The following is a 23,521-nucleotide window of genomic DNA, read 5'->3' as shown; positions in this document are numbered from 1 at the left end:
GATCCTACTATTCAGGGAGCATCAGGCATGATGAGGGAAGAAAGGTCCATGCTTTAAAGACATCCTTAGATTGAATCAACTATGTCTTTTTGGCTCATTGTCTTAAACAGCACAACTTAAAATATAAAGGTCTACAATACCACAGATTATTTAGCACCATCAGAATTATTCCTAAAGAGGTGTTACATAAAAAACAAAAAAAACTTGATGATTACCAAAATAATTGAGATAAAGGCTCACAGCATTTGTACAGTACCATGTATAAAGAGTTCAAAGCAGGTCATAGATATCTGACAAAGAACTTGAGAAATCCATGCTACTAATATCATGCATGTAAAAGAAAAGTACTGCTTTAAATCCCTTAAGCTTTGGGCTCTGAATGGTAAAATTTAGACATTTTTGAAAGTGACTAAACAAAACCAAAAACCTTCTTAAAGTTGATGCTTATAATGTGTCCTGATGCTTCTGAACAATCGATGTTTCTTAAAGAATTATGTTTAAAGGTTGACAAAACACTGGCTGATTTATTCCCTTATTTTCTTTGTTTCAATGCTTAAATATTGGTTAAATGGATTCAAAAAGCTTTCAATGTCCAAAGAAAAAAATTCACAGGCTAATATAAAAAATAAAAAGCAAAACACTACTGCTACGGGGAAGACATTGAAATTGTTCATCAGTATAAATATCTTGGGTCTATTATAGATGACAAATTAATTTTCACGAGCAACACAGACATGCTATGTAGGAAAGGGCAGCAGCGCTTATACCGCCTAAGAAAGTTAGCCAGGTTTCAGGTTGACAAGACTCTAATGACCATGAGTCCATACTTACCTTCTCTGCCATCTGCTGGTACGCTCTTCTTAATGTAAAGAACAAAAATGCCATATCTAAGATTATTAAGGTGTGCAGTAAAATCATGGGTGTTCAGCAGAAAAACATGACTGAAATGTATGAAGATCAGGTAATTAGGAAGGCTGAGTCCATCTTGGATAATTATACCTATCCCCTACATAAGGAATTCCAGTTTCTACCCTCTGGTTCCCGTTTTAAATATCCACCAGCTCGGACCAATAGATACAAACACTCCTTTATTCCCTCTGCTGTTCAGCTGCTGAACTCTACTAGGAAAAGCAGATAGCCATATGTTGGATGCATATAGGCTTATGCTCTCATTTATCCCCTGCACTGCACATATTCTTTTATCTATTTTATCCAGCTAACTTTTATATTTTTTAAATATTTTATGTCTTTTATTTTTTTTATTTGTGATTTGTGAAATGTGAACGTGTGTGTGAGAGGTGTAATACTACTGCACAAAAATTGCCCATACTGGGACAAATAAAAGCTACTGAACTGAACTGAAACTGGCTTAATAAACTAAATACATATATATATATATATATATATATATATTTATATTTTAAAAATCAGACTGCTTTGCACAATGGAAAAGCAGATGTGAAGGCAGTTCATTCAGGACTATGACATATGCTGTAAAACAGCAATGCCCTTCCCAGATGATGTCATGACTTTATAATCTGAGCAAGAATGTGTTGCCTTGGTGTCAAAGCATCTTGGAAAGTTAAGGCACAAAGTACAGCACCACCAAAAGTGGAGTTTTGATTAACCATGCAGGTCAAAGGATCATTTATCTAACCATGACAACAGCAGTGTACTGGTTGCCACAACGAGCAGCGATGGGAAGAAACCAGCTGTATGTTGGGAGGTTGTTTCATCGACAGCACAGTTTTAAAAGTAGGTGGCACCTAGAAACTCAATCATTCATCTGGTTAGGGGGAAATCCACAAACAGGAATCATGCCTTAGGCATTATTTTTCTTAATCTTTACAATCACCTAAATTTTATTGACTCTAAACTGAACAAAATCATACACACCCAAACATAAATAACGCCGCAAGCCCAAAAAGCTTTGTTAGAAAAGTCTGATTTATTTATAAAACAGATATATTAAGATTTGGGATTGTCATTGTGCAAATAAAAGCAGAATGTTAGCCGGAAAATATTAATGAGTTCCATTCCAGTGTACAATTCTTATATTTACAAACATTTCAAATACTTAAGAAAATACAGTTCTCCCTTCTATTACAAAATACAATCAAGATCATGAAACCTCACATAACAGCATCTAGTGCACTTAAACTTTACACTTACTGTCACCTTGCAGGATGAAATACAAAGCTGAAGACAGAGCATGTGCCATAACCTTAAATTTACTGAGTGCTTTGTTCTTTTGAAAACAACAACAACAACAACACATTTATACTTAGAAGTACTGGACACCTCAACCATGCCACAACACTTTAATGTTAAAATCAATCACCTTTTGGCATTTAGAGTTTACTGAGCTTTGATCAAATACAATATACTGTACATTGTACCTAAAACTATGCCTATCATATTTGCTTTGTAATGCAGTAATAACCCTTCCTGTCATGGCTACGCACACACACATTTTAAGACCATGCAGCTTTCCCAGCAGGAGAAAAACAAGTCAACTTAAAAAGAAGTAAATGAAAAAAATTGCCAGTCTTTTTCAATTAGTTTAATGTTTCTTTAAATCTTCCTTTCTTGGTTTTTCTTACAGTTCTGTCTCCTTTTCGTCATCTCCATCTGAGTCTATGTAATATTCATCATCTGTTGTTGTGTCAGAGCTGCTGTCTGAGGATTCATCGAAAGTGTCGAGGCTGGATACATAGCTCCTGGAGGGTCGAAGCGCTCTGGACGACTGGCTGTTTGCTTGGTGCACTGCGTCAGGTGAGCTGGTAAAGACGGGGGACGGAAGACTGGGAGCTTTGGACATGCGTCTGGTTACTGGTGAGAGGGGAGGGGTTGGAGGAGGGGTTGGTGGACCTTCTGTATCCCATGAAAAGTGACAGATGTTCATGCTGGGGCTGCGAGCAAGACCTGGCTTTGAGGGATTACCCGTGCTAGACTGAGAAGGGGGCACTCCTGAGCTCCACTTTGCCAAGCACTGAGTCAAAGATCGAGGAAGGGATCTGGATCGCAACTTTCCAGCATCATAAGCGGAATATGACATGTGAGGTTCACAATTAGGCTGGGAATGAAATGGTCCCTCCTCATATGGAGTGGTCGTATCCTGACATAACTCCCTGCCATTACTGGCATAAGACAAAGCTCGCTGGGAAAGATCACCCACGCTCATGAACCTGGTTCCAGTAGAAATCCGTCCGGGCCGCGCAGGTCGACTGGACAGGACAGAGCTTACAGAAAATGTTCTCCCTGGTTCAATGCCATACTTTAAATCTGCATAAGAAGATGTGACAGGTTCTTTATCCTTTCCTGGACTCGGAGTTGGTGGACCAGTAGATGCCCGGCTCCTTCTTGAACTTCCTAACCGGATTCCTTCTCCAGGCTGAAATGGAGATGAGGGTTCCCCGCGGCGAGGAGGCTTTGGGCTATAAAACACATTATCATCAAACACTTCTGCAGTGGATAATGGGGAAACAGGAGAGAGAGAAGAAAATGGAGAGAAGGGACTCCTAGGGCTGGGTGTAGACTTCTTGCACTGATTTGGATAAATAGTATTAGGACTGTGGCTCCCATCAATACTATCATTCGAAAAGGACAGCAACTGGCTTGTAGAAGTTTGCTGTGCCCTGTTGTCCAATGCTGCGTCCGACTGTTCATCTGGTCCATGGACTGTCAAATGCATTTTAGTTTGAGGTGTAGCACAAGAACTTGGATCATCCCTTTTTTTTTCTTGAACAACACTTTCTGAACAAGTAGACAAATCTTTTCCTGCCTTTGTTTCTCCAACTGATAGTGCTTGCACAAGAGTGTATCTGTTGTCAGTCTTTCTTTTAGTATCCACCATTTTGACAGGTTTATGTTTTAGCAACGTCTCTTTCTCCTGTGTCTGGTCCTCCAGGGTTTTGGCACTGTCTGTGCTGACATCACTAATGTCGCTTGATCCACTGACAGAAGGTGTTAGGGAATTTCGCTTCCATTTCCATGGGAAGGGCAATTCATCCTCAGCCCGTCTCGGGTTGAATTTTTGTTTCAGTTTATTGATCATCTGGTCCACTTTGTTGTAATTTTTTACCCGCTCCGAGTCCGTCTTTGCTAAACTAGAGCTTGGTGAGCTGACGCTTCTCTTTAAGCTAAATCGGCTTTTCATAGGAGTCTGCTCATTATTGATCTCAACTGAATAAAACCTATTTTTAGCCTGCACACTCCCCTTTGTGGTTGTGTTATTGGTTTCATCAAGACTAGGTTCACTCTTTGTTGATCTACTTTCACTGCAGCTATTATCAGTGAGCATGCACGACTGTTCAACTCTTTCCGTACTCTGCATTGAGTGAGACTGTTGATCAAATTCTGTATTCACAGAAACCAAAGTGTTTGTGTTATGTTGAGAAGATGTAGGTGCGGTGTTCCTTGGTGTTTCTGTAGCTGTATCTGCTTTAGGTTTAATTCCATAAACTAGTGTTTCAGTTACATACGTTGAAGAAAAGCTGTGTTCCCCATCATCCTCATGAGACTGTGAGCTTACATGAAACCTGTTATCAAGAAGGTGTATTTGGTTATTTGGTTGTTCCTGGGTGTGGTTCTGAGAGTTATTAATTTTGACCCCATCAGTGTCTGAAACATTGGCTATTAAATTCTCTTGCTTGGGGCTTTCAATTTGGAGGGGCATAGAAAATGTCTGGACGGTTGACAAATGAGGTTTGCATGAGGAAGCACACAACTCAGCATTTGATGAAGGCTGTGGAGATGATTGGGAAACAACAAACATCTGTGGTGAGGTCTTTAACTCTCCTTGTGTCTGCCTAGTAGACTTGAGCGAAGAGTAAGGTGGGGTGCTATAGCGATGTCTATAACCACTTAGAAAGTCAGAAGGTAGGGAAAGGGGAGAAGAGTAACGACGCTGAACTACACCAGACTCTACTGATAGCGTAGGCTCCTGTTTGGTTGTAATTGGGCCCTTTTTTCCTTGGTCAGAAATCATAGTATCACCAACTTTATGCTTGCTTTTGTCATGCTCACTGGTCTCTACCTCAACACAATCAGTTGAGAAGGAGCGAAATTTCCCACCTTTTCCCATTTCTGTTTTTAAACTCCCTCGGTCAGAGGCATAAACAGGAGATCCACCCCCTTCTGCAATACCTGACTGTAGATATGAGAAGATAGGGGATCCTTGGGAGAGCTTTGTGGGGGCTGGAGAGTTTGATTGGACCTGGACAGGATCTGGCTTGTCCACATTGACTGACTCTGAACACTTTACATCTACTGAGTCCTGCCATGTAACCCGCCTCTCTCTTTTACCTTTCTTTTTGGGATCTCTTTCTAAACTGTTGTAAACTATGCCTTTTAACTTGGGTGGAGAAGTTTCTGAGGTGGGGCTAGGATTTACAGGGGTTGTAGGGGGAGTTAGAACTGAGGAAGCAGTGATAGAAACAGGAGATGTAATGGTGGAAGGGACAGGAGGGCTTAGGGTGGACGGACTATGCTGGGGGGTAGCAGAAGATATGGTTGGACTGGCGGATATGGAGCTGGCTCTCATTTTGTTTGTGTTGTCAGTTGGACTAAGGCTGGTCACAGGTTTAGAGAAGAAAGGTTTAGGAAGGAAGACGTAACCTCTTTTAAAGCCAAGAGGTGAGACATTAGATTTACTGGTAAATACAGATGTCTGTCCTGCAGAGGAGTAAATATTGGTGTTAGATGAAAACTGACCAGACTGGAAAGAAGATGTGTTTTTTGTGTTTAAGACGGAGGAGTGTTCAGATGTTGTTTGAGGAAGAGAAGGCTGACTTCTGGAAATGCTGGTATACTCATGATAATGAGGGAGTTTTGTTTTGCTTTGAGATGTACTAGCAAGTGTGGTTTTGGGTGGGGAACCATTGTATTTACCAAAGCTGTCTGCAGGTGGATTGGAGGTCATGGCAGGTTCATGTGCTATAAACAAAGTATTTCTTTCATCATTCTTGTCTGGAGCATTGGTGTGCCTTAGTTTCGTTTGTGCTGGAACTGTGCTAAGTTTAGAAGGCAACCAACAGTCAGGCATACTCTGAGGCTTTTGTGGTTCCCTTTTGTCTACATTTAAGCCATACTGTTGGGTGGCAGCCTGCTCTGATTCAGTTGATTGCGTCTTCAAAGAGAGATTCGTGTTAACTTTGCAAACTAATTCTTGTGTGTTTTTGTTATCGCTGTTATTCTGTGTATAACTAGCCAGCCTTTTGTTGTCTGTAGCACTTAGATAGTTTGTGTTTAGGTTGTCTTTTTTGTTGCCTATGTTGTTTTTCACACTGAGGGGAGAACTGCTTTCCTGAGAAACTTGTTTCCACCAGTGAGTTGATTTCATGTCTGTTCGCCTAGGAGGAGTGTATGTTTTTAAAGGTGCAGAGTGATCATAATTAAAGTATCTGGTTGTAGAAATTGGGTTCTTTTGGAGGGAGTTTGCAATATTTGCATTTTCAAAATCCTGGTGCCTCTCTAGGTGACTTTTACCCGGTGCTGCAGCTTCAGAAGATCTTAAACTAGTCTGGGTCATGTGTACTGGCTGAGACTGTTGGGTAAAGGGATTCTCTTTCATACTTCTGTTTGTTGGTGAAGTTAGAAATAAAAACTTATTCTCTCTGTGACTTGAACCTACTGGATTGACAACTGGCCCAGTTCTAATTGTCCTGCCAGAAAGAGTTGAGGGAGAGAGGAGAGTCTTTGATCTATCCTGTCCATTGCTATTGTGAGAACTGCTCAGAGAGGTGGGCTTTACCTCAGGGACAACAGGAGCTTGACATGAATTTGTTTCATTGAGATTGATTCTTCTAGAAGACAGAAGAACAGTGCTAGTTGTTGGTTTTGAGCTAAGAGAAGATTGTCGTTCTTGGGGGTTCCTCGTTTCATTCAAGTTAAGAGAGAGGGGGGACGAGGGCATTGCAGAAAATGCTGAAGGGCTTAAAGCACCCGAATCCAAAGAAACAGTCTGAATAATGTCCTTTCTAGTAGTAAAATCCAAGCTTGAAGGATCACTTTTACTTGACCAGCCAACTGTATAACTCCTGGAGCTAAGAAATGGGACTCTCCTTGGAATGTTGGACCCATGTGTCAGTACATTCTTTATACCATGTTGGTCCACATGCCCCTGGACACTTTGTTGTTGATTTGGTAAAGTATTTGCTGCTTCTTGCAAATCCACCTGAGCTTCTGAATATCCAGATCCATCAAACCTTTTGGTCCGTCTTAGACGGCTACTCCACTGAGGAGCCAGAACTGTCACCATGGTGGAAGACAACATGGGTACAGGTTCATCAGAAAGGTTCCCAAAAGGAGAATAGTTTTTAAGGTTTGTCTCGTGCTTTATGTCTGTTCTAGTTCCAGTTAAAGATCCAAGGCAATGTTTTGGGTGTGTCTCACATAGAGGTCTACACAATCCATTGTGTTCACATGCTTCAGTGATGTCTTTAGAAAGAATGTGAGTTCTGCTTGGGTTCCTGGTAAGTCCTAGATCATGGTTAAAAGCTCTGAGTTCTTCTGGCTTCTTGGGGGATAATGGGACAGTCTCCGAAGATGGACACAAGCTGGTTTCTTCTATAGGGGAGGATGAGGATTTCCCATTAACCTGTCAAGATACAGAAAAATTATTGCCATTGCCTGAATATAGCTGCAATATGTTTCTTTTTACAAATGATATACTGTGTAGTTTCCCTTGTTAAACGCAATGAGGAGCATAAACACTCCTTAAACTTTTCACATTTTTGCCACATTACAACCATTAATTTTATTATAAAGCTAAGATGCTAGACCGTTTAGCAAGCTTTTGCATTCAGCAAGTTAAGTCAGTACTTTACAGGCCTAATAATAAACCAGCTTTCAAGATCTAAATATTTTAATCTAATAAGACCTTTTTCTTTGCAGAGTAACCAAAGCCCAACCAGAATGAATGCAGAACATCTGTAAAAAAGAATACATATTCGAGTCTTGTCAAAGATTTTCAACAAGATTTAGATCTGGTCTTTAACCATTTCCTTATATAACATCATCATGCTTTGAATCAATTAATTCTCTTTTAGCTCTGGCTGTATGCTTGGAACCCCTGTACAACTGGATGATTTCCATGCACCAATTTCAAGTCTTATGCAACCCCTTAAAAGGACTTTTCAAGTTTTGTAATTTATAGAAAAGACAACCTTCATCAAATTAACTCCCCATTTTTCATAGCATGATGCTCCCACCATTACGCCTATTTGTGAGCAGATTGAGATACAGGGTTAGTTTCAGCATTACATAGTTTGCTATGTATGTTTAATGTTTAATTTTGTTTTGCCCCAGAGTTACGTGACAATATCCAATATAATAAATAACATATCCAGTGTTAAACATCTCTGTTATGTGATTTTTTTCAGTTCTCCACTCTTCTTTTTGTTGACGAATGTTTGCTAAAGGTGACTTATGAAGGCAGATTATTTTTTTGGAGTGTATTTATGGATATCAGAATATAAATGAGGATGTAAGATGAAGTAATTAGGATTTTTTTTATTGGTGAAAATGTCTTTAAGATGTGTAACGTTTTTCTTTAACTCTTAAGTTATGTGCCACTTTACATAGGTCTGTTTCATAAAATACAATAAAGTTTGTGGTTGTAATGTGACATGTTAAAAATATTTCCGTGATATGACACTTTTGCAAGGTAGTTTATATTTAACTACAGTTATGATAGATCAATGTTTCAGAACGGACTAGTTGTTTTCATAAGTCAACTTACTCTTATCTTATCTTACCAATGCAAATTCCTAAACAGTAATAGAGAAATCTCTCAGGCTTTTACAGCAGGAAACATGCTATCAGAATTTTAAATATCACGCTGACATGAGCAGGAGGTTTTCTAAAGTTTTGTTCCCATGAGATCGCTATTTAAGAGTTTGAAGCTCAGACAAACAGGTTATTGTGAAAGGCATGAGAGAGTTCCAAAGACAAGAAAGCACAAACACACCCTGTCTCTCTTCTAACTGTTAAAATAATCATCAATCTAAAATGTTTTTAAGTGTCACTCAAAGATCCCAACAAAGCGCACAGTCACCTGATTTTAAAGAACCGAAAGCATTGAAGTCACTCCATGATTAGAGTGGGAACATTATGAATAATGTGGAAATATAATCTGTAATTGGTTGTGATGAAAGATACTTTACCTGCAAGGTGCTGTGCTTGTTCTCAGCTGGCTGTGGGTCAAACAAACTGAAAACCAGAAAGACACAGAAGAAATAATTGATTAAATGCTTAATCTATCTAATTATTAAAAAAAAGAGAGAAAAAAAGTATTTTATTTGTTTTTCTTAACAAGAGCAAGCAAATTTGCACAACTGTTACAACAATAATTAAATGCTGCTAGACACACCCAGCGGTTCCCTTGTCTACTGTAATGTTTTTAACCACAACATTAGAGGCATAACATGTCCAACAATTTTGAAGAAAATGTTGATCAACAGGATCGCCGGCATTCCTCGCCTCGTTCGTTCTACTCTAAACAGCTTTCCCAGAGTCAGATGAACTCCGGCTTTGTACAGAATGCACACTCAGCCGAGCACTTTCAAAGCTTTTAATATAAGGCGGGACACAAGTATAACAACAATAACACACACACACCCTGTATTAGAGATGTCTATATAAGGGAATAGCAGTCTAATGTGATTTAGGGTGGACAGAAGACAAAAAAGAGAAGAGGGTAAAAGTGAAGGTAGAACACAGTAGCTCAGCTGAAAAGCTAATTGCAGTTATATTTACCTCCTAGTTTCGTAGTCAAGACCACACCAACTGAGACCAAGGAGTGCAGAGACAAGACCAAGACCATATAGGGTTTTAGCCTTGTCTTGGTCTCAGTACTTCTTGGTCTTGACTACAACACTCTCCTCACACTGTGACGAGCAAATGTACAGAGCTCCACATATGATGCGTTTTAAATAAAATTTTGTCCCTATGCCTGTCCTCCTTGTGTCTCAGTGATCTGGGGGACCTTTGGATTTTTGGGGCTTGTGTCGCCTCTTCTTCTATCCAGGGCACTGTAGTGTGAGTCTGGGGCCGCCCACACCTGCTATTAAGAATACTTTCCCTTTGAAAAAGCTTTGTAAATCATTTATACACGAGTAAGCCCATGCATACATACCACAAGAGTTTGTTTCCATGTGTTGACGGATACTTAATAATACTAAATACCAAGCTGCAGCAACAGAAGTATACCACCCTGAATAATATTGATTTATCACCATAGGTTTTGCCTTCAACACACATAGATATCTAAGGGACTCCAGCTGCTCTCTGAGCTTTTCTTGTTGTTTACTATGTCTATTTTTTTGCTATTGTTAAGTTCCCTGTTTTCTTTCCCTCTCATCTCATACCTATGTGGAGCAGACTTCTAAGAGTTGGTGTATACCTGTTGTCTCTTTTTATGCACTCTTTCCTCCCTTTCCATCTCTGTAGTACACGGTTTTACTCACTAAATAATGTTCAGTAAAGTTCATATATAAGTATCAAGTGGAACCTTATGGCAACAGTTATAATGGTCTGCTTGTAAAAGCAAAGTTGTTGAACTATCAGCTATATTGGCAAAACAGCCAACACACAAAAAAAACTATGACTAGTATGATTTATAGTCATGCATCTGAAAAATGAAAGTGTGTAGAGAGTCCACGGCATCATCAAGGAGTATCTTTCAGTGGAATACAGCTTAGGGATCTGAGCTATTTGACAAATGAAATCTAAGAATGTAGAGTTGGATTTCCAGAAAGATGCCTCAAACTTGATTTATTGATTGACTTTAATGATCTCACAGTGGAAAAACGTACTCCTCACATCAGCTCAAATTGTCAAAAAGAGAAGAAGAAGGTGCCAAAAGAATAAAAAGGTGCATGGGATATATACAGTATATACAGTGCGTCCACATATGACAGCTTTAAAGTGGTAGGGAAGCGGCTCTTCCAACTGTTGCATTACCGAATTCTCCCAAGTGGTGCCCGATTTTACACGAGTTAATAAAGTGAATGTGATTGGTGGTTTATCAAGGGTGCGGGATTGTTGTGGTGAAAGGTTGGCAAGCAAGTTTGGTAGTGGCCGGTGTCTTTGAACCATCTTGCTAACCAGTTAGCAACTTAATGCTAGTAGGTTCCCAATGGGAAATTAAATTAACACCAAGTAGCACTTAGCAACGACACTGTCAAGGAACGCTACGGACAGCGGAAACAGGCAAGAGGAGGAGAGTTTTGTGTCGGAGGTCGTGGACGAGTCTCCTCCGTCAAACATTTTTTATTAAGAGGAGGAAAGCGGGAACAAAGTTGTTGTGGAAGAGGAAGCCAGGGCGGCAGAAGCTTGGTTTGGTGTAGAAGGCTTACAGCCGTACATGTTTGAGCCCTTGCCTCGCAACGCTGCCAGTTCACAGACTTCCATCCCCATGAACACTGGGACGTAAACTCAATGGGAAAGTAAATGATTGTTTTTTATTATTTCAGTCGTTGCATATATTAGCGGCGACATGTGAATAAAATGCTATGACTGAAAAAATTTGATTGACAGATGACCGTTGATATATGATTGGTTGAATTTAGGTGTACAAGCTGACGTATAATTAAATGGCCTGAATAAAATAAGGGGAAAAAAACTGATTTTAAGTGAGAATTTTTTTAAATAGAAATTTTTTAAACTTTTGGGACAATATGGTCTGATAAAGAGTACATTTATATACATGTTTAAGCCAGAATGATTTGAAATGTAAATATGATTTCCCTACGACTTTAAGAGTTTTAGCATATTTTTGAAAATCCTACTAACAAAAAAGCCCACTCCAGTGATTAGTATTAACTTTTAAGACTCTCAGTGACCTTCCAGGTTCTCACTGGCAGCAGGTAATTCATCGCAGATTAGGGGGAGAAAACAAGGTTTAAAGTTACTGTTTGACTAAATGATAGAAAACATGTGATTTAAATGGCTCAATGAACCTTTATTGGCAGATATTGTAAAACAAAACATTCCATACCTGGGATGTTGACCCACTGATGGCTCTAAAGTCTTCTCCGGTCTCTGTTTTGGTCCGGAGAGTCTAAGAAAGACGCTGGTGACGAAGATGGAATCAGCAGAGCTTTCAATCTGGACCACAGAATGACCCCAATAATAATGAGCCTTGTCCTTCCTGAGGCTGTCAGCTGCTAGCGTCAGTACTGCAAAAGATTTAGAGTTGAACGGTGAAGTCCAGCTCATGTTTTTTTGTCTTTTCATAGCATTGTGTGTCAGATCCAAACATTACCTTCGTCAAGCTCTTCCTGACTGAATGCTGCTGGGTGCTGATCAGCTGATGTTTCACTGCAATTCTGGTTCTCTTGACTGAATCGGCCCACAAAGGTTTTATCCCGGTGTTCACTAATGAGATATAAAGAGAAAACAAAACATTAATCAGAGTGCTCTATTATTACTGAGGATTTTCCAAAGCAAAGATTAAAAGCCTCCGCAGGTTCCTTTCAGTTAGATGTGGTTTTTCTACCTCTAGTTTATCTGATCCACCAACTGGTTTTGCCTGATTATTTTCCTTGGAACATTGTTCACGCTCAGTGCTGAAGGAATCTAGCAGCCTTGAAGGCTACATAAATAATAAACATGATGATCGTTTAACAGAAAGTGGATTTTTTTTCCTTCATTTCTTATTTTAAATAAAGCTACACTACAGGTTCATCATGAAATAATTAACTAGTTAATCTATTTTCCTTAACGCAGATTTGAAATAAATAAAAACATGTTACGGTGTTAAAGCCTCTGCTGTCATAAGCAGGAAAAGCTGCCAACAGGTTGTTTAAGAGACGCAAAGTGTCCCACCTCTACAGGAGGGCAAAGCAAGAAGCTGACTGCCTCTACAAATGGAAAGTTAATCGGAAGGTAAAAGTGTGGAATAAAAAGACAAATATATGCAATAAAGATAACCTCAGCCCTGAATTTATTGTGAAGCAAAGTCCATTGAGGAAGTAGGAGCAAATTCCTGCACTATGGTCTGCCTCATCATTTTAGAGACATCTACAGGAGATGGTTTACAAATGTGACATTCCTGGTGTGAAGCCACCTCATGCTTCTGTATAAAGAACATCTTTGTATAGTTTTATTAAAAATTATATATTCTTAGAAACTGTTTCCATTTTTTTTTTTTGTAAGATAAATGCATAAAATATCTACCTCTAGATGTAGTCCACACTGAGTCTAAAGTTTTATCGGCTACTTAAAAGCTTACACAGCAATAATGCCATTAATAAGCAATGGAATTTCAAGGGTAGATAAAATCAGCAATAATCTGGTATAAACAAGCAATAAAAACAAGATATGCTGCTAATTTGATATTTAAGATGATGAAAGAAAGGGTACACTGGTTCAACAGATGGGGAAAAAACAGAGAAGAGTGTTAATGTTCTCTAACATGCCTCGAAAAAAAATAATACCCAACTCTAATTGCCTTTATCTGTTTTATATGAGATTTTAAATCAGTATCGATTGTTTATATTGTGACACTTTTACTGTCTTCATGGCTTTTTATGTCCATTTTGTCTTACTGTAATGTGAATTTCCCAGAAGTGGGATCAATAAAGTGTTCCTTTATCAACATGACCATCAACTGCACAATATTAGCAAAACCTGCAAAATGCGACAAAGATGGTAAATGTTGCAATACTAATAATGTATGTAAAAGTATTTTTTGTTTTGGGTTCATTGTAAACATATAACCCAGAAATGTAATCCTCTATCCAGCTGGAAATAAAAGTCGATCTTATCATTTCCACAATTCAGTCAAATGTGTCAAGAATGTGTTGAAAAGAAGTAATAAAACCAAATGAAAGAGTCTCTCCTTTTGCATATGTAATAAGTCGTTGTGACAAGCACCCTGTGTACCACTGTGTCTTAAATTGAAGCGAAATGAAAAGAGAATTGGCTGAATTGTATAATTGTGTTTCCATCTGAAGGAGTTTTATTGAAACAAATAAGTTAAAATAAAAGCAAATGTAAAAAATATGCAACTAGAATTAAACTTGAGCATCGGTCAATCGGACGATTTTCCCTGTGATCGGCCACGACCAGCAACCAGCTGGTCCTTATGAGGAGCACCAATTTTAAGCATTGTATTATTGAGTAATTTATTTCTGTTGCCAGAGAATAGGACAGGATTAATTTGGAGAAGCATGCCAGGGTGAGTGAGCAGCAAGAGGCTAGCTTCTAGAGGGTGAAAATGACAGCGGGGAGTGTTTGAGGCAGACAGAGCGGCAGAGCAGTGAGAGAAGGATGCTGCTGTTCAATGTCTCTGATTGATGTAGGACCACGAAACAGTCCTTCTAGTAATAAATTCAAACTGCTTTTTTAAGAACAACCTAAAAACCTCTAAAGAGCATTCCCGCATCATCCTTTGTCAACATTATCTTTTCTAGCTTCCATTTTAATTAAAAAATGCTTGCTTTTGCTGTGTCGTTCACTAAAACAATGGTCAATTCATGATATAATTTTGATACCTAATAATACAATGTGAATGTAAATAAGAGAGCAGCTGAAGAATTTATGGATTTGATGCTATGATTGGTGACTGTCTCACAAAACCCTGACCGGTGCATGTCTAAATAGAATTATCAATAATCAATTATGTTATCAGACAAGAATTGTAAACAAACACAGTCAGTTAAATCAACCCAAAAACAGTTCAAGCAGGCCTGGAGTCTTTCTCACCTAGTATAAGTTTTTTGAAAACTAAGTTTCTCTAGTTTCATATGAGTTTCTCTCATATGAATGCAGAAATGAGCAAACGTCCCGTGTAGCGTTTCTTTCACTGAGTCCACGTCTGTATGTGTCGCCACGTTTGCCTGGGTTGTTCTAAAACCATAAATAATTATGCAACTTTTTATATATTTAGTTAAACTCTTGAGAGGCTGTGGCCGCGTCAGGATGCTTAATCACATCCTGTGGGAATAGGTTTGAAAAATAAGGCTTTGTTTGTTCTGCACAATAATCCAAGCTAATCAAAACAATGTACAACACAATTCAAAAAGTAAAATGGAAGCTTACATGTATTTGTTTTTAAAACACATCCTTCATGTTTCACAGTAGCTCTTAATTACTTCTAATCTAAAGTACTGGATCAGAATATTTGCTCTCAGTAATAGGTCCGTCTAATTAAAGTAAATGCAAATTTTAAAAATACATTATTAATCCCAAATGGAAGGTAAACTTTATTATTATTAATAATAATAATAATAACAGGTATATAATTTGTTTTGAAACCCTTTTGTATGGACCTTTCGGTTTTGTACAATTATGCACTGAACAAATGCAGTGTTTTAAACTTTTGCACATGCAGAGGATTTATGAGCCCGACTAAACTGCACAAGATTTAAATTCAACATGTGAATTCAAGTGACCAGACAATGATGGAGCACTGGAGACAAACCAAAGCTTAAGCACCTCCTCCACAATAATTAAAGGGTAAGGTTTGGAAACGTTATGGTTTCTGAGTCCGCTGCAGTGATGAAGATGGAAACAAGCAGACAGCTGCTGCTACACAACTGGAAAATATACAGAAGATAACAAACAATGACTGCAGATGTGGTGTTAGACCTAAAAGTCCCTCTGCGTCATGGTCTTGGTTCTGTTTAAGTTTTATCTTTGAGTTTTTATTGGTTTTATTTCTATTTTGTGTTATTCTAGTTATTTTTGTAGGTGTTTCTTGTTTTCCCTCTGTTCACACCTGCTCTCAATCGGCTGATTAGCCTGGTCTTTGTTTCTGTCTCCCATATATACACCTTCTGCTCAGTCACTGTTGCTGGTTTGTCATCATTTCTTTTCTCCCTTGTTGTGAGTATTCCTGGTTCTCAGTTTTTTGTTGATTTGTGGATTTATTTTTTGGATATTTACTTCTGTTACCCTTTTTGTTTATTAAATCTGCAAGTAACCACCTTCAGCTTCAGTCTCTGCATTTGGGTCCTCTCAAACCCCCACCCAACAAGACACTTTGGCTACGTTCACACTACAGGCCTTAATGCTCAATTCCGATTTTTTTTACTGAAATCTGATTTTTTTTGCGTTGCCATTCATATTTCCAAATATATGCGACTTGTATGTGATCTCCTGTGTGAACTGCAGTCATACAACGCAAGTGTCCCACATGTGCAGTAGAGGACGCAATGACGTCACAGGCCAGCGTGCTCTGTGTTTATGGAAATAAACATGGATGGTAGTGCCGGCGCGCATCTAGCGATCTTTTCCAACCATAAAAACTCAATCTTTTCAATATGGTTAAACATAAATACTGCTCTCCGCATCATCATCTGCCATGGTTGTTGTTTTTCTTGCCGCTTCTGCGTAGCAAGACGCATAATAGTTACCTTTGTCGTGTATAAATTGCGTTCAGATCGGATGAATGCGACCTGGCCGTTCAGACATAGGTTGCATTTTAAAAGATCAGATTCGTATCGGAATCAGGAACACATAGCCAAGTGGCCTTGGTTGGATTAGAAAAAATCGGATCTGCGTTGTTCAGACAGCCATGAAAAGATCAGATCTAGGTGGCATATGGGCCAAAAATTTGGATTTGGGTCACTTCAGGCTGCGATGTGAACGTAGCCTTAGAAGTCCAATTATTATTAGAACTGATAATCATAGATATGTGAAAAAGCAGCTTGTTTAGTTCTGCTGGTTAAGGCTAAAAAAACAAAAAACAAACTACTATCACAAACATTACGAATAAAATAGTTGAGAAACCCTGTCTGCAGACATACTTTAATATAAGCCAAGAAAGAAAAGTATCCTATGATGTGGGGATATTTTAATAATATGACAAGAAACTATATAGCAACATGTTTTCTGTTGGCAGCAAAATAATTTTGGGAGTGTTGCACGAGAAAAATTATACCGCCGATGAGCTCTGGGGCTTCCGTACAATTTAGAAAAACAAACTGGATAAACACAGCAGGGCTAAAACAATGAATCGATTAATCAAGATTAATTGGTTATTGAAATATTCATCAACTAATTTTCTAGTCGCAAAAACTGTTGAATAGAGTTCCAAAACAGGCTTTTAGCTAGCATTTGGTACAGGCATACATTGTACAGCCTTTACTGAAAAAACGACAAATTGTATACCGTGTTTTTCTCCTGTATTTGTACAATATAAAAAAATTCAAAATGCAAGAAATAGCATTTCAGAGAGTCTAAATTTCAAAATTTTCCAGGGGAAGGTTTAGCTTCACTTTGTTTAATTTCTGTGCAAAATCTTTAAGAAACCTTTTCCCATCCGATTTATAATTGATTAATAAAAAAAAAGAATTGTCAGGTTAATCACTTTGCAAAATAGTTAGTTGCAGCCCTAAAACACACATTGCTGGATTTTAGAAAGCTGGATAACAGGAAGGCCACATGACTTCCATACGTTTAGGATGAAAGATAACTGAAATTGTTGCTTTTTTATCCTGTTTACTGTAGAAGTAAAATGTCCAAATAAAATAAAAATATATTTCCTGTACTGATGTAATGTAATCTGATTTGTGTTGGTTTATCACCGGAGCCTAAAAAATAAAATCAGAAGAAAAAATCCCGACTCTCTCATCAATCATTAACGCTCCGCATGTCTCTGCAGTCATAATGTCTGCAGGATGGGACCAGTCTGAAGATAAGGCCAAAGGTAAACAGCCACACTTCTCGCTGAAACTGTAAAACCAATTAGAGCTTATGTAACAGCCAAACTGTTTCTCCTTCACCCTCAAAATCCGAGCGGAGTCGCCCACTCACACAGTCACTGAAAATTTGCAAATGCGTAACAACGGCTGCAACCCGCAGCTGCTGTGCCAAACTTGGCCGCTGCAGTGACAGTGCAGCAGAGGTCAGCGCTCCTCTGCATGTGCATCAACTCTCTGCAACCTCTCCTGAACAAACATTAGAATCAGGACATTATCACTCCCTTCTTATTAATAGACATGCCTAAAATGCAGCATTATGAAGTATACCTGTGCCTTATTTTCTATGTTCCTAACAAAGCAGAATCACACCCTTGCCCTCAGGGGTGACTTACTGGCATCAAACAAGAATAATCTGCACTAAAGCCTGCTGGAACAAGACATAAGAGCAAGGAACAGACAGGGAAGTGAGGAAGGAGGGTGAGGGCCTTGGATAGCACACCTTTGGTGCATTTTTTAAGCCCTATCTATTCTCCTTCAGGCATCTGAAGAAATGTCACGTGGCAAAGATACTAATGCTTGTAAACCTGAGGGGGGGCTCCATGGGGAAAAAAAAAATCACTCCGGGATTGTGGATACAAATTAATCAGTACTGTGTCCTTTATAAGAGAATGACTCCACCCGAATAATTCAAAGGTCACTAAAGATTGCCAAGTTTGCTTGTCAGGCATCTTGCAAATATGTAAGGCGGGGCAGGTAATTATTAGCGCTGTCCTGGGACTACAGTCCCCTTAAGCGAGACAGTTTCTGTCCTAATTGGTCCTCTGGGTGGTGGAACTACATGAGCACACAACGGGTGTGTTCACTTTCTCTGGCATGAGAGCTTAATTGCTTTGTCTCTCTAATTAATCCTGCATCGTCAGAGCATTAAGATACCTCAGTGCAACAAACGTGCCTAAAGCGTGCATGTGAGATCAAAGCTGCACAAGTATCAGGAGGTTTAGAGACTCCCAGATGAAATGGTGATGAGATAAAGGGCCCCGATGCTCATCAGCCATTCTTTGTGAATGGTCTCCATTATGCCATTTTTCTGACCTTTTCTTACTGCTGTGGAGACTAAATGGGCCAATGGGGGTTCCAAGTCCCAGCAGTGGTGGGCTGTCAAGGCCAGACCAGCATAATTAGCTCAAACAGAGGCTGTATAGAAATGTGTTTGTTGTTTCATCAGCGACTAAACCTGATGTGGTTTAATGGGGAGAGATTAAAGTTTTTCTTTCTGTATGTGAGGCACTTAAAGGTTTATTCTGCTTTGATCTCTATCAGCATCAGAATCCCACATCGACAGATTTAGATGAGAAACTTTATAGCTGGAGTCCTTTTTTCACACAAATCTTCTGTGTCCTACTGTTCTCTTGCCTTTCACAGTTTGAAGACGAATGGGTCTATGTGTCAAAATGATGCCCCGAGGAAACAGGAAGTCATTTATTTTTTCCTTTTTTTGACAATTATAAATTAAAAACCTCAAACATATATTTTAAAAACGTTATTAAAGACACTAATATTTTCTATAATTCAATTATTTCAGAATGAGGATCATTTTCCTGATCATAGCTGTCTCAGATCAGGAATCTTGACCTGGAAACACCTGCTGCACCACGGATCAGGATTTCACCAGGAAGACTATTTGTAAACTGATCATTGAGCAACATGTCAGTGTTTTTCTTAAAAATAACAGCTGTATTGTTTGGACTTCTCAAGTTTTTGTTTGCAAATTCCACAGTTTTCCATACATTTTGTATTTTTTTGTATGGGGGAGGTGTTGTAAAAATCTTTATGATCTCATTTTACTTGAAAAAATTCCATGCTAAACACTCTGTTTGCCACGAGAGTTTCTTTATTAGTCCTGCATAGAACACAGAAATTGTTGAGATCTTTTCTTTAAAGATGCAATCAATAAACTCTTCATTTGTTAAATTTCAACTTGGCATCATAACAACCACCAGATCAGACAGAACCACTGTTTAAAAACCCAGATCCAATTAGGCCTTTTCCACTAAATGACTCAGAATCCTGAATACTGACCATTAAAATCCTATAATGAAGATTCAAACAGTGAAATGGAAAAATGCAGATTTTTTTCATTTTTAGAAATCTAATCAAGTTTGGAAATACAGCTTCTTAATAAAAAATACTTTTAATTCATTCCTTGCTAAAAAAATAGAACCAAAATAAATTCACAAATTTCCCAAGAAAATTTGGAAACCAGCTATGTGTCATATTTAACTATTTATTGATACATAAATAATAATAATAATAATAATAATAAAACATTGTTCTATTCTATTTCATAGTGCACAGACATTGCTGCTGTCTTCATTTATGTCTTAAATTATTATAATTTTTATAGAGACCTTGAAGAATGTTGCTTTTTTAAAAACTAAAGGATTTTCTTAATTTTGACTCAAACCTGTGGTTTCAGACACTAGAGAAGAAAACACCTAAAGCCATTAGTGACATTTAACCTGCTGTTTATAACAGAGGAAAACAAACTTTCACTGTTGTTTGACAGCTGATAAGCAAAGAGCCAGTTATCATGACAAGCATCTGAAGCTCTCTTTGTTGAGATGGTCTGTAAGCGGATGAGTAACTGAGAGGCTTATTTTGGCTGCACCATTATGTGCCTAAAAGATGTTGCTGTTTTCCTCCTTTTTTCCTCCATGAGGTCAGCTTCTCTGTGGGTGTGTATGCAAGCTGCCAGTTATGGCTTACATAACTGCGAGGACTCGGCCTGAACTTAAAGTGTGGGCGTGTGCGCGCTCGGCTCTCACGAGCATATGCAGTGGCTCAACTCCTGCAAATGATTTACTCCTTAAAATCCCGCTTAATATCCTGCCTAATGAGTCTCCACTTAATGGTTTAGTGATACATTTGCACAGGTGTCAACAAAGAAGGGGACCAGGACAAAGTGAGACTTGTTCTGCTGCTGCCACACCTTCCCTGCAAGTTAGATGTATAGAAAGACTGTTTGCTTTGCAGACTTTAGGCTGGTATACATTATGTGTCGGCTTAGCCGGAGTTAGGAGGAGAATAAGATACATTTGAGCTTCAACGTGCACAGACAGTAATTGTGCATATATAGATTGTTGAAGTGCAGAGCTTGGTGAACATGTACCAGCTCGTCAGGTTAAGCGCGAACAACTATGCCCTGAAGTAGCACAACCCGATGCTGCTGCTTCATGCTTCCAGTCAAACTGATGCATGGATGCATGCAGCCACACTGGAGTATGGGTATGTTAAAGTGCCAAAATTCAATAAATAGATAAAAGATTACTTAAAAGTGTCAATGTTAAAGTAAAACTAGAAATAAATACCTGAATATATGATCCGATATGTCATGACATAAACATGAAGAGAAAAATTAAGTCCACATCAATCACAAAAATCAGACATTTAGATTATTTAGATTATATCTATGAACTCTGTGTGGGATGTTATTAATGTATCTAATCTGTCAGTTTTTTTTTAAATCAACGTCTCGGTAGCAGTCAAAGTAACTCATTAAAAATCAAATTATTGCAAAGTTTTAGGATGTTGGCGTGCGCTTGCAGAAGGGAGCAAAAGTTTCAGTTATTTTCGAGTGTTTATGAACAAAGGAAACATGAATTTATTGAATAAATTCTATAATAACAGAATAGTACGAAAGAGGATTAGCCTCTTACACCCTAAGGGGGTATAAATAAATTTCTGCCTGACAAAAACACACAAAAGTAAATCACTTATAGCCTCAAAGCTATTAGATTTAAGAAGAAACTTTTGGTACGTCTGTAAAGGTAAGATGTCATAGAATGGTTTTCTGGTGTCAGCACCATTGTAGCTTTGACCCTGCCTGAAATATTAGGGACAAAATACAAAATATTTTGCATTTTTTGAACCTCGCCAAAATTTTCTTTGAAATAAACATTGCAAAACACTACCAAAATATTATTTATAGCACAAAAAAGTAGTACAGACTTTCAAATCTAAATGTTGTGTAAAAATATACAAAATGTGGACTCAATCAGATGAATCATATTTATTTTAGAATGGTATTAGTGAGAAATTTCTTAGGCGGAGAGGCCATTTTGGCACATTTATCCATAAATGTCACCAAACTGTGCCAAATATGTTATCAATACTGGGGGTTTGGTAAAATTACGAGGTCATGTAGCAGCTGGACCCGCCGGTGGGTCCGTAGGGTTCAAGGGGTTAAGGCCACAAAAAAAAAAAAGTTAACTGATTTTTACATTTTATTTCAGTATTAGAAAAAAAAAATCTGAATTCTGACTTTAATCTCAAAATTCTGAATGAATTCTGATAAAGCTAGAATTCTGAGAAAAAAAGTGAGAATTCTGAGATTAAAGTGAGAATTCTGAGATTAAAGCCAGAATTCTGAGATTACAGTCAGAATTCTGGAATAATCAGAATTCAGAATAATACTGAAATAAAATTAAAAAACTTTTTTTTAAAGTTTTTTTTATTTTTCCAGTGGCCCTAATCCTCTTCCATAGAATAGCACTAAACGAAACTATACCTAATCTAAAATGGACCAGAACGCTAAGAAAACAACACAGCACGACAACAAAATAAATTAAATAAAAATAAACAAACATGGAATTGAAATAATGACTTTCATCTAAACGCGAAATTTACATACAAAGCAATTGTTATCCAAATTTACACGTTGTTTTCCCCGAGGAATCATTGTTTCTGCGTAAAAACCCTCTGGACAACATCCAAGATGATATACAACTTATAAGAAGTAAGCTTGAAGAAATATTCTAACGCCGAATTCATCTAAAGGAAAAACTCAATCAGTTAAAGTTTAATTTTTTATATTACAGTTTATATTTCCACCTGATATCCCGTAAGGTTTTAAATCCGCTGTTTTCGTAACAGGATTCGCTTACGTTCGTCTACCATCACCGCAAAGCCGTCTAGAATCGCTACTAAAAGCCGCGCAGCTTTAAGAAGTGCTAAGGATCGTGTGAAAAACGAATAAAAAGCCAAAGCATTACAGAGTTATAACACAGAATCTGGTAAAAGTGAGTTTTAAGTGGTTTCCAGCTACCTTGCAGCTGTAGTCCATGCAGATCCCGCTGTGGCGCACTGAGCCTTCGCAGCCTCTCCTCCTCCTCCTGCTCCTCCTCCTCCAACTCTAAGCTCCTGCTCTGCTGCGTCACTTGTTGACATCCTATTTTAACCGGTTCAATAAGACCTCAGCATTCTCACTGGGAGTGCACAGAATCTTAAAAATGCACAACGGAATTCGCTGGGAACTTACTGAGAAATATGAAGGCCAACTAAACGCAGCGTCAGGTTAAAGTTCAACATTAGTGGAGAGGGACAGGTGAGCGCAGGGGAGACACTTGCGGGGACAGATAGCCGGAAAAGGTGGCTTCCTAGTGTCCTTCCCAGAGTCCTTCTCCTGCAGATCTTTTCTTAGCACCAACTCACCCCTTAGTAATGCACTGAAAAAACTATGTAAATAGAAACTACTAAATATCCTAAACCAGTAGAGGAAAAGTTAACTCTAATGTTTTATCTGACCTTCTAATAAATTCATTTATGTTATGAACAATATGTTAATTAAATAGAGTAGAGCCAGAGAAAACTAGAATAAATGTTTCAAATGCTTTGGCTAAAAATCACTGTTTATGTTTGTTAACCCTTTGATGCCTGTTGATGCTAATAAGCAACAAACCACTTGTATTACACTGCAAAATTTTTTTATCTACCGTAAGTCAATTTTTACCAATGGAACAAGACAATTTACATTTAAAATAAGAAAAAAACAACAACAACTGCAGTCTCTTATTTCCCAAAAGGTGCAT

The 23,521-nt window shown here is 38.3% G+C and overlaps 1 protein-coding gene across 1 annotated transcript; it reads right to left on the bottom strand.

Annotated features, from left to right (window-relative positions):
• Positions 1–1,941: 1,941 nt before the first annotated feature.
• Positions 1,942–22,836, bottom strand: LOC107095246 (signaling mucin MSB2-like). The gene is made up of 5 exons (XM_015391249.1): positions 22,759–22,836; positions 12,269–12,381; positions 12,002–12,182; positions 9,168–9,213; positions 1,942–7,600 (listed from the first exon to the last, which is right to left on the bottom strand). Exon 5 carries the CDS (start codon positions 7,274–7,276, stop codon positions 2,600–2,602), a length of 4,677 nt encoding a protein of 1,558 aa, XP_015246735.1. The 5' UTR covers positions 7,277–7,600; positions 9,168–9,213; positions 12,002–12,182; positions 12,269–12,381; positions 22,759–22,836; the 3' UTR covers positions 1,942–2,599.
• Positions 22,837–23,521: the final 685 nt, after the last annotated feature.

This window comes from Cyprinodon variegatus, unplaced genomic scaffold, assembly GCF_000732505.1.
Source record: "Cyprinodon variegatus isolate N-32 unplaced genomic scaffold, C_variegatus-1.0 Scaffold533, whole genome shotgun sequence".
In the NCBI taxonomy this organism is placed as follows: Eukaryota; Metazoa; Chordata; class Actinopteri; order Cyprinodontiformes; family Cyprinodontidae; genus Cyprinodon; species Cyprinodon variegatus.
The sequence above is the reverse complement of the archived record's forward strand: the minus strand, read 5'-3'. Positions and strand labels throughout refer to the sequence as shown.

What these genes read in the sequence shown, in the direction of transcription:
- LOC107095246 (XM_015391249.1), bottom strand. Translation starts at nt 7,276, where the DNA reads ATGTTGTCTTCCACCATGGTGACAGTTCTGGCTCCTCAGTGGAGTAGC.